The following is a 12,291-nucleotide window of genomic DNA, read 5'->3' on the forward strand; positions in this document are numbered from 1 at the left end:
TTTGGGGCTACATCTTGTTCCATCCTTCGACTTTGTCTTTTCTCGCCTCTCTGTTTTGGTTTGGGTTTTTCTACCCAGGTACCTTCAGCAATCTTCTTTTCTCGGGTAAGTTTCTTTTTCTGTGCACCTGACAATCTTCTTTTAAGTTTGATCCCACCTATGATATATATATATATATATCTTTTTGGATTTCCTCTTTTTTACTTTCTGACTACTCTCATCCCTGTTACTATAAAGCATTATTTAAATATGTTCAGCTGTTTTTCCAGCAATTAAAACTAATAAATATAGTTAGCCCAATATAGCTCACACAAGAGCACAGTAATTGTTGTTTCATCTTAATATATTGTGTATAATATGTACAAGGAAAAAGATGTGAATTTTCTTTCCAGATTTGAGTGGCAACCCTGATTAAATTTTTAGGAGAAGTTTAGGAATTCTGTTTTTTAGGTATTTCAACAGCATATTTTTTTAAAAGCTTTTTTATCAAAGAAAGTAAAAAAGCTACAGATTAGATTCCTCACTCTTGAGGCAAATTTGCAATTTTGAACTCTGCATACCATCTTACTGTAAGGAATTATCTGGAGCTTTGAATAAAAAAACTTCAATATTTTAAAAGCTGTTGAACTTTTTAAAAATTACCAATTTTTAAAAATTGTTTTGCAAATTATCAAAATCAATGAATAATTCTTAAATTTTAATGAGCCGAGATAATGCAGCAAAACCATATTTTTAAATAAAATTTATATTAGCAAAACTATGTTTTAAATTAAGTAAATCAATTATCATTGAATTATGTTAGTCTGTAAGATATTAAGTGTTTGCATCTCTAAATATTTCTTAACGTATAAAAATGTTTTTATAAATGTGGAAACTTTTGAAAATATATAAAAATGTTTTCTTTCATTAAAAAGTTTGAGGAAACTTTTATTCAACTTATTTTTTTACAAATGTCATATTTATTGAGATGCTTTTTTAAAAATTTCAGAATATACTAATACATTCCCATTCAAGAGTGGTCTATGAAACTTTAATTGCTGCATTTAATGCAAGGAAAAGATTTCATGTCTATGTAACAGAATCAGCACCAGATTTTTCTGGGTAAGTACTTAGATGCTTTTGCAAATAATTTTCACCTTTTTTAATTTTTCTAAATCGTATTACATCCTTAGTTTCCTTTTTTAGAGCACAACTAAAATTTACCATGTTTAATGCTTATTAAATTATATTAATGTTACTCTTTTTAATAGAATATCCCTTAAATTTAAGGATATTAATCTCCTCTTATATGCATATTTGAATGTAGGTAATTTGTTAATTGCTGACAATTTTGTTAGTAAAGTCACTTAATTTCAAAAAGGTTGAAAAGTACATTCTTATCTGCCAATAAAATCATTATAAAGTGAAATAATTTTTTAAAATAGCAAAAAAAACTTTTGTTCATAATTACCATTATATTTAAATTAGGATTTTTTTCTTATATTTATTTATTTTTTGTAGTAAAATGATGTTTGACAAACTAGAGAAAGCAGGATTGTCATGTACGTTAATTCTTGATGCTGCTGTCAGGTATGTTGATCGTAATTTTCTTTGTCAATGAGATTAAAATGTGTCCTGTAAAGTTTGGCTATTTTTAAAAGTTTGAATATAACTATTTTCCAATTCGATAAAAATGTACCAAGTAAATTTTGGCTATTTTTTTAGGTTTAGTAACTTTTGAAATCTTAAATATAATTTTTTTTTTTGCAATAAGATTAAAATATATGCGTTAGGTCTTGGCCACATTTTAAAGACGAAAATAAATTTTTAATTCGAGGATTTTCAACTCCTTTAAGATTTATTCTCAAATGTTACTTTTCAAAGTGTATTTTAACACAAAACCAAGTTTGCCATAACAGTTTGAAACATTGTTTATCTAATTTATTTTGTGCACTCCATTAGTTTTTAGAAATTTTTTTAAGTAATGTGTGAAAAAACTTCGGTAAAGATATCACTTCATTTTTTATATTATTATACCAGTTAAGTAAGGAAGATTTTATGCTGCTTATGCAAAATTCTGTAAGAAGTTAAAATGAACATATCATGCAGTTTCATCATCCTTAAAAACGATGCCTCAAAATGCTTAAAATCAAAATCTTTTTTTTTTTTTTTTTTTTTTAAATTATTGTTATTTAAATTTAGTGGATTCCCTTACATGTTAGGGTTTACAGAAACAAAGTTGCTAACGTCTTTGTCAGGGAAAGTAGCAAATTCCCCACTGGCCCTTCCACCAAACTGAGAACTTCTGAGGTCCACTTCCTGTTTTTGGGTAACATAAATGCCACTTGGAGGACCCCACTCGAATATGCCTGGAATGCCACTGAGTTCCCTAGACTATAATTGCAGTGCTCCCATCCAAGAATTGCTCAGACCACTCTATCTAAACTTAGGACTAGTCACATGAAGAATCTAATTTTTAGCAGAAACGAGAAACTCCCTCTCATATCTTAGATTGTATTGGTGTCTGTGAGGCAGCTGTTGAATGAAGGGGATGCAATTTTTTATTTAATTGTGTGACATAGGCTCCTGAACTTGGTTTAGCTTATCTAAGCTTAGGGAATAAGCAACAGCATTATTCAAATTTAACTGTTCTAAAGTTATTTTTTAAATTTAAACTTTAGATGTTATTGATTTTGCCAGATATAGTGATTAAAATAAGAAAAAGTTATTAGTAATTTTCATTTTGTGCATTAATATAATTTTTACTTTAATTCGAAATGTAAGTTGCAAAATAAAATTAGTTATCTTCATAAAAGTTCCTAAAACTGTTAACCTTATTTTAATAGTTTATTTAGTCTAGTGTGAGTTAAAAAGATATTGATAGTCTGTAGTCATTTAGACAAATTATTTAATTTTGAAAATTTTTTAAATTAAAAAAAAAATAGCCTTTGTATCATTTAAGTCATCCAATTGTAAAATCTGCTAATTTCACTTCTAGAGAAAGATATCAATGTATCAAGTTAATAAGTTTCAATATGAACATATTCTAAATTAAGTTTTTATTAGCCTAATTTTTGAAAGAAAATTCCTAGCTGACATGCATTGTAATATAATAACTAATTATTGTTTTAAAATAAACCAACTCTTTATTGTGTATTGGTAATACATACGTAATATTTTTTAACAAACTGCAGTTCATTGTTCTTTTTATTTAAAAAAAAAATATTATTAATTTACTAAAAAAAATAGTTTTTTGGTTTTTTTAACAAAAACAAATATTTTTGTTTTTCATTCAAAAAAAAAAAAAAATTATTTTTGCAGAAATTATATAAAACGTTAGATGTCAAATCCATGTTTGAAAGTTATAAGTAAAATTTTGCTTTATACTGGTGTTCATTTACCCTGCTTTTGTCACATAGAAATTTCTTTAGAAATATTTATGTTCAATCTACTTTTGTACTTATTTGAGCTTTATTTATTTCTTTATTTTTACATTTCTTTAAAGCTATGTTTTAGAAAAAGTTGACTTAGTTTTCCTTGGAGCTGAGGGAATTGTGGAAAGTGGAGGAATAATAAATAAAGTAAATATGCACATAGAATTATTTCAATTACTCTTATTCAATAACTTTATTTTACTCTTATAATTAGTAGAAAACTTCATAACCTAAAACTTCTGCCTTATCTTAAATTTTATATTTACACAATAAACTGACATTCACAGTTCATAACATATCAGCTGGATTCTGACTATTTCTCAATATAAAATATACATTTGATAAAATTACAAAAAACAAATTTATGACTTATTTTCATTATTTATGGACTTGAAATTAGATTTCTGAAAGTTTTGTCATGGTATAAACTATTAATGTAAACAGCAAACACTCAAAACACATAGTGCATCATTTTGGTTTTAAAGAAATATAAGTTTGATAGTTGGCAGAATATATGAATATAGTTAGTTTTTCATCTTATTTTTATAATTTATCGAATTGAAATAAGATTTCTGAAAACTCTCACATCTTAAACTCTATTAATGTAATCAACGAAAAATCAAAACATACTGTGCATCACATGTGTTAGATGATGGACTAAAAATATTTTAGTTAACATTTAATTTCATGATTTGTAGAATTAAAATAATATTTCTGAAAATTCTGTCTGAAACTCTATTAACGTAACATTTAACCAAAATCCATAGGGTGCCATAAATTTTATTTATAACATAGTGAAATTCCTAAAGCTTCTACCACATAATTTTATATTAACACAAAAACCAAAGCAGAAAATTAGTTGCATGAAATTTCTATTTTAACAATTTTTCTAAAATGTAAATAATTATATTTAGATTATAAATTATTATTCTTTGCCTAATTGATGGGATTAAAATAAAAGTTTTTAAAGCTTTTGTTAAATTTTAATAACAAAATAAGCAATCAAAATCTATCATGAGTAATTTATTTTTAAATAAATAAAAATATGTAATGATATCTTTACTGACCAAAACTTTTAATTGTATATTTCTCTGAGTAGACAATTTAATCATACCTTTTTTATAAAATGTTTATTTTTGTTCTTACTAAACTTCTACAAACGGTTACAGTCTTTTGAACTATATTCTAAATGTTTTCATTTTCATATAGCTTTTCTTAACAATATATATTTTTTTAATGGGAATATTGTGTTTCTTAACAATGTAAAGATATATTTTATTGCTGATTATACTTTTTTTTATTTAAACTTATTTGAAGTGAAAACATATAAATGGGATCTTATGCTTATCAGTTAATTCTTTGTTTATTTTTCTTTCCAGATAGGTACTTATAACATAGCAATTTGTGCAAAGGAACTGAACAAGCCTGTTTATGTTTTAGCTGAAAGTTTTAAATTCTTACGCTTGTATCCTCTGAATCAAAGGGATTTACCCAATGAATTAAAAGTATGTTTTGATCTAAATTAAATTTATTTATTATTTAAAGTAGCACTATACTCTTTTTTCCATATTTCTTTATCAGGATAAGCATTTTTAATATTCTTATAAGGACGAATATGTAGATTTTGTTATTCTTACCTAATTATTTTGCCAAAATTCATACCTGGTGTTCCAATAAAACTGGTCTTCAAAAAAATGCTAGCTTATTTGTATATAATTAAGATCTTAAAATTATAAGTATTTTTTGTATATTAAATCTATAAACATTGGTAAAATATGTAATTGTTTTTCATTTACACATGATTTATCATTCATAAAAATAAATGAAATAGTTTTGTATTTTAATGTTCTATTTTCTGAAACCAAACTAATAAACAAATAGCAATAATTTTATTTTAGCTGGCATTATAGAATAAGAATATTAAGATCACTCAATTGTCTCATATTTTGTATTTTATTTTAAAAGTTTTGTTTAACTATGTGTCATGTTCGATGTTATCAGTGCATATAAAAACATTTCTTAGTAAAATAAATATTTATTATAACCTTTCTTTCAGCATTTATCGGCTAAAGTAAATTCAAAGGAGCATCCACTCGTTGATTACACACCACCAGCCTACATCACATTATTATTTTCAGATTTAGGCATACTTACACCGTCTGTTGTAAGTGATGAACTAATTAAATTGTACATGTGATGCTGTACCTTATTATTGTTTTTTTTTAATTGCTTAGGAAAGTTTTCTAAATAAATATTTGTTTTTAAAAAATGTTTGTTTTTATTTTTCATAACATAATAACAATCAAAAAGTTATTTTTTTTCATATTGCTAGAAATATTATTTATTTGTGAGAGTCCCATTGTAAGACATGACTGGCTGCAGTCAGTGATTACTTTACTTTGATCAGCCTGTGAATAGACAGAGGCCGTGCAGTGTTAGCACTTGTTAGGCTGTTCTACGATGAAGCGCTCAACTTCACATTTGGGTCATCGCGCTACCAAAGCGGAAGAGCCACCCTCTTTGCAGAGGAACAAAATTGCAATGGCATATCAACAAACCATCCTCAGGGATGTTTTACCAGACCCTTAACCATTTGCACATTGTGCTAGTGCAACATGAATATAGTACTACAACTTATTTGAGAGAAGAACTGATTTATTAAAGATAAATAAATCTATGAATTTGATCTTTAAAGAATTAATTGTTATGGTAAACCTCTTGTTTATCAGAAGGAAAAAAAAAAGATGGTTAATCAAAAATAAGTAGCATGCCCCCTTAGTCTTTCAACCTCAACCTTAAAAAGACAACATTATTGTAATTTCCTTTTCTATCCTTAAGAATGTTTAAACATGTTGCACGCATAAGCAAACTTTTAACTCACAACTTATTTACTTTGTTATACAACTTTATTGGTCAACATACCAAAAGTGAGTATACAACCACTGTAGCTGGCATAACATGGTTTCAGTCTTAAAGTTGGTTAAATGTTTTATCAAATTTTTAAATCTTCAACCATGAAGAAATTTTAATTATGGAAAAAGGAGGTATGGGACATATTTTTAAAAGACGAATTCTTTATTCAATCTCAAAATATATTCCAATTCACAGAGACAGTATGTCACTTATGAGTTAATAGTGAATTATAATGTTTGAAAAAGTAAAATAAAACATGCTACTAATTTTGTCACTAAAGATAGCTATTACCAATCTTTAATATCTCTAAATCACATTTCTCAAAAGGATGAAAAAGCTGAAACAATGGTACGTTCCACCTTCTCCTTCTCATAATATTTTAGTAAGAAATTTATTCAAAATTAGATGTGGTCTGTAGGATTAATTTAACTGCTCATTTACAAATTATTATATTGGGTCTACAAAATATTAAAATGAGATTGAAAACTTTCCTCCAGAATATAGTAGTTTATTATCAACATTGAAAAATAACAATAGGTACAGACAATAAGAATGCACCTGCTCTCCCTAGAAATTCAATATAAATTCACATTTTGCTTTTATAATTTTCTGTAACTTGATTAATACATGTCATATAGAAACTGCTTTAATTCATACACTTAGCATAAAAGTTGCATTTATTTTTCAGCAAGTAGTTAAATTTAATGCCTAATATAATATGTAAAAAAAAAATCAAGAAAATTTACTGTTATTTCTATTGTGCTCATATCACTTTTGATTTAAATAAAGATTTTTTTTTTTCAGTTTAAATATTGTTAAAAAATTAAATTTTTCATCAAACTTAGTTAGCTTTAAATAGTGAAACTGCTTGTAAAAAATTCTACTGCACATACATAATTGTATAAAGTGCTTAATTTCTCTATCTTTTAAAAAGACTTTTTCTTTGTTGCGTCGATTGTCGTTCTAAGTTTAAAAAAATGGGTGATTTTCACAATTTTAGCTGCAAAATTTATCAGAAACTAGTTATTTTATGATGATTAAGTAAAGTTTTTGAATTGTATTGATTTTATGTTTATAAGTTAAGAACTTTAAACAATATTGAAAAATAATCTTTATTAATGTACAGATCCTAATTATGACTTTTTTTTTGGAAAGTGATTAAAAATATTTTTGGGTGCTTAAGAACTTATTTTTTGTTGAAAAATTTGGCTACGCACCCTGAATAAGTTTTAATAAAAGCAAAATACATAAATATTTAAAAAAGGCTTTAAGCAAACATTGAATCAAATTTATGTTTCACAATTTAAAAAAAAAATAATAGATTGATTAAAATTTATTTATTGGCCAATGATAATGTTATGGAAAGAGATTTTTCTTTTTAAGATATTGCAGAGGGTTCATAATTACTAATAATGTGATAAAGATATACACAGGTACCTCACAACACCAAAATTAAGGTTAAAATTTTGATATGGTAAGCTCAAAAGCTTTCCCATCTCTGTCTTAACTTAAAACTAATACTTACAAAACAGCTACCGGTGAGTTCACTTACAAAGATTTTTACTTTTTTAGATTAAAATTTTTCTTTATTCGTTAACTAACTTCATGCATTACAGAAGAACAAAACTCAAGACTATATTTTAAACATTTGCTTTATTAAAGCAACAACTACAATGATTCATCAAATATTTAAAACATGGAATCACACCTTTAGCAAAAGATCTGTATGATAGAAGCATAATAATAAAAAAGAAATAAGGAAAATATGTATCAAGATATCTTATTTTCTAAAATATTAAAAAATAGTTCAAAAATAAAGGTTATTTTCTAAAAACAAAATCATGACTTATTAGGAAAAATTAATGGAATTTTTATTTAAAATCTAAAGAAACAATTACACAATTTATCAATAGTTAAAAAATTCTAATCAAAGTATTATTCGAATTCTTTTTTTAAAATTAATATAACATGTAATTTATTTGGCACTTTTCATAATATAAAGATATTTCATGAAAATGTATATGATAAAGTAGTATCAGAAATAGTTTTCCACTTCATTATAAATTTCCAACTTTTGTTATACTATTATTTTGAATATAATTTATTAAATAATTTATCAAAATCTTGAAATATAAACTTGTTATGAGAACACCTGAATCTAAGAAGAAAATGGCTTGAAGAACTTTTTAACAATTAAGAAAAAAAGAAAGACAATTTATTATTAATGAAATTGATAAAAACATATTAATGCAAATAGAAATTATTTTCTAGTAACGTTGTAACTCTGAACAAAGCATTATAGTTCAATTTATAGTAAAATAAAATGGAATGCAAGTACTTGTAATAAGCATGGATATGTATAACATAGCAGAATAAAAATGCAGTTTTGTAACTTATTTTTTAATTTAAAACTTTATTTGTTAATTATAGGATAGCTTTTAACTTATTTTTTAATTATAGAAACACCACAGCAAGTGCAGCTAATATATTTTTTACATAATTCAAAGGCATAAGGATAAAATCCTATTAATTGTTCTGAAATAAGACTTATTATAAATATTCTTTCTATACAGTCAAAAATATACAAACAACTTTAGCTAGTTAAATTAAGATTTATTAAACTGACATATATATTTTTTTAGCAAAGTAAAATTCTAAAATTTTCTTTAATTAAATATCAAATTATGTAAGTACTATTTACAATGACAAATATATGGATGAAATAAATCTTTTACAAACTCTAAATGGAGTTAGAAACTTTTACAAATTTTAATAAAAATTTTACACTCAATAACTCGAATGTATATTTAAAAAAAAAGTTAACATCATGTATATAACTAATGTAATTTTAATTGTATATATGAATTTATTAATTAATAAAACATTTGCTTTATAAATTGCCATTTTATTAACAAAAAGTATCTATTAAAATAAATATAATGAAAACTATATTACTTATATTTTTAAGGAAATAATAAATATAGAAATCTGATGTTTTCAATTACTTGCATTGCATTATTCTCATCTAGTGGCACATAATCAATTTTATTAACTATTCTGCAGCAGTGTTCCTCTTTCATGAAATTAATATAGTTCATAATAATTTTCTTTCAAAATCCTAACTAAGTATATAAGGAATCACTATAACATGTTTATTACAACAGAGAATAGGTTCTTAAAATAATTATGGAATGTAATTTCATGTATAATCTATCTATAAATAAGGGTAAGACTGGTTAGCTAAGATTCAAAGGCCTGCTGGAACAAAACCGTTCAACCCAGAAATTGTCAGATTGAGTCAAGATATTGATTGTTTAGTTGTGTGCAATATATCATTCCTGAAAAGTCATAGATGTATCTACTGCTTTTTTTTATTTTTATATAAATGATACTTTTACTGGAAGAAGTCAAATCGTCTGGCCTTACCCCACTAATGGGGTAATACCAGGTACACATGTTAACTTTATAGGATATTTAGAAACACTGCAAGTTCAGTGAAAAAGTAGCAAACATTTTCAGCTTATTTAAAATTTAAGAAAATCATACATGTAATTTACATATACTGTAGCCAAGGTTGTATTCCAAAAGGGTCTGAGGCTGCTGAAATTCCAACCAAATTATTTTTGGGGGCAAAACTGGGTAGAACCGGATCTTATATGGAATGTAGAGGTTACTGAAATGTTGACAAAGTAAAACAAACCTATATACACAGGCGCAATGAATTAAACAACATGCCAATATGGTAGGTTTGTATTCTCGACTTTGACTAGGAAAGTGTAATTCGGAGTTTATCCACTAGAAAAAAGAACTAATTTCCTTACAATCAAGGTACCAGGTCTTACCCCATTTTTCCTTTTTCTGAAATTGTTCATGAAACAATGGATTCAAGAAAATGTCTTGATTAAAGGTTAAATTGTTCTTCGTTAACCATTCTTATATTACATATTTATACAGGGTGCGTAGCCAAATCTTTGAATCAAAAATAAGCACTTTTTAAAAAGTTTTCAAGCACTTTACAAAAGTTTTCAAGCACTCAAAAAATTCATATTCAATCAATGATATTATTGAAAAACAAAAACTTTTTATAAACAGTTTTAGCGTTAAAAAAACCCCAAAAAGAAACGGGCGTAAATGGAAACAATCAGTACTTTCCCACATCACCGAGTGAATTCAACTTGACCCTGAACTCAGAACAAAACCTTACCCCCTACGTCAAAAAAAGTGTTAGAAGTAAAATAAAATAAACAAGAACAAGATTAAAATAATATCAAAAGAAAAACATTTCATAAGGATCTGATACTCTCTATCCGTATTAGAGCACTCGGGTTTCGGTTTCAAGTGTGCGCGCATGCGCAAGACATAACGAGGGTACGACATGAAGTCCGCGTGAATGATTACGTAGCAAACTCCCCATTTTTTGTGAAATGCATGGGATCCACCAGATATCACTGAAGGGAAGGAAAAAAATTATTCGGAAAAAAAGCACATTTATTAAAAACGCCAGCTGAAAAAAGCACATTTAAAAGCTTTTAAAAACGATATCCACAAAAAAGCACCTTTAAGTACTTTTTACAAACGCTACGCACCCTGTTATAGAATATACACAGATTTTTCCTCATTCTTATTTACTAAATTATGTGAAGAACTAAAATTACAAAAACATAACAGAATCAGGTCTACTCGAAGAGTGAGCCCAGCAGTCACCTAAAGGTACGCCGCTAAACGTTATTTTTAAATTTCTTCTAAATATAAGGTTAAGAGAGTGTCACTTGGCATCTTAGCAATTTTAGTTGGTATGAATATATATATCCCTAATCCATAGTTACTTCTTTCATGTAACTTAACAAAGCTCCATTACCTGACTTACAACATAGCCAAATCTACACATGAATATTAATTCTAAACTATTTTTTTAAACAAATATTTCTATACAGATTTCTGTAGTTGTTTAAACTGATGGGCAAAGCTATAACTAATACGACACATCACAAATTTTTCACATTATATATGCCATCAATAACAAACAGTTGCGCCACATTGAAAGAGCTAAAGAAATTAGACATAGATTGAAAGATACTGAAAATTGTATCCTATCATCTATAAGAGAATTATAACAATTTTAAATATAGTAAATAACTGTATTTCTAACAAATAGGAGATTCTTAAAGGACAGCAATTATATACAAACAGTGAAAGCTCGATTTATACGTCACAAAGCAAATAATATTTGCCAGGATGATTATGCCAAAAAGAGAATATAAAGACTACAAATACTTATTATGTAAAACGTAAATATTTACACTTCACAAGTGATTGTAAATAAATCCTTAAATGCTACATAAATTGTTAGATAGTATGATGCGACTCTTTCACGATTGTGTAACACCTTTTCGTGCAACCAACATATTTAAAACAGGTTCTTTTTTTATGTATTCCACAGCTTGTTTATGAGTCACCATCGTAAAATCGTATCCATTGACTTGTAACAGTTTATCATGCTGTTTTAGACCACATTTAGCAGCTGGGCTATTCTCATAAACTTCGATAACATAAATACCATTATCTTTATAACCTTCAGGACTTTTTCTAAAATCTTGATCAATTCCACCAGCTATTTTAAAACCACATTTCAACACCTCTCTTCCTTGCGGATCCAAGCCTGGTTCTTTAGTTAATTTTATCGGAATACTTAAGCATTCGATTGCCATACCTGGTTGATGCTCAAAGGCCATTTTAAAACATTTATTTAAATGTTACACAAAAGAAAGTTAATAAAATTTCGGAAATGTAAATCCTGACTGTTGAATACTTGTTGGGTGGAAAATGAGAAAAAGTAAACAAAACTAAGATTTCGGATTCCTATCCCATAAGTCATCAGTAAATACGGATACAGTGTAATAAAATATAAATCAATAACTAAATATATTTTTACTCTCATTTTTATTAAGAGGAGATAATTGAGTCC

At 26.4% G+C, this 12,291-nt stretch overlaps 2 protein-coding genes across 3 annotated transcripts in view; one reads left to right on the plus strand and one right to left on the minus strand.

Moving 5' to 3' along the window:
* Positions 1-5,617, plus strand: part of LOC107451345 (eukaryotic translation initiation factor 2B subunit alpha) — a 26,930-nt gene extending 21,313 nt beyond the window's left edge. For both annotated transcript variants that reach the window (XM_071180644.1, XM_043051227.2), the window contains exons 6-10: positions 989-1,101; positions 1,501-1,569; positions 3,485-3,560; positions 4,793-4,918; positions 5,470-5,617. In XM_071180644.1, coding sequence (XP_071036745.1) covers positions 989-1,101; positions 1,501-1,569; positions 3,485-3,560; positions 4,793-4,918; positions 5,470-5,610 — 525 coding nt within the window. In that variant the 3' untranslated portion in view covers positions 5,611-5,617. The remainder of the gene's footprint in view (positions 1-988; positions 1,102-1,500; positions 1,570-3,484; positions 3,561-4,792; positions 4,919-5,469) is intronic.
* Positions 5,618-7,960: 2,343 nt separating this feature from the next.
* On the minus strand, positions 7,961-12,208 carry LOC107451349 (tax1-binding protein 3 homolog). The gene has a single exon (XM_071180645.1). It carries the CDS (start codon positions 12,056-12,058, stop codon positions 11,696-11,698), a length of 363 nt encoding a protein of 120 aa, XP_071036746.1. The 5' UTR covers positions 12,059-12,208; the 3' UTR covers positions 7,961-11,695.
* Between the last annotated feature and the right edge of the window lie 83 nt (positions 12,209-12,291).

The sequence above is a fragment of the Parasteatoda tepidariorum genome, chromosome 5 (assembly GCF_043381705.1).
Source record: "Parasteatoda tepidariorum isolate YZ-2023 chromosome 5, CAS_Ptep_4.0, whole genome shotgun sequence".
NCBI lineage: Eukaryota > Metazoa > Arthropoda > Arachnida > Araneae > Theridiidae > Parasteatoda > Parasteatoda tepidariorum.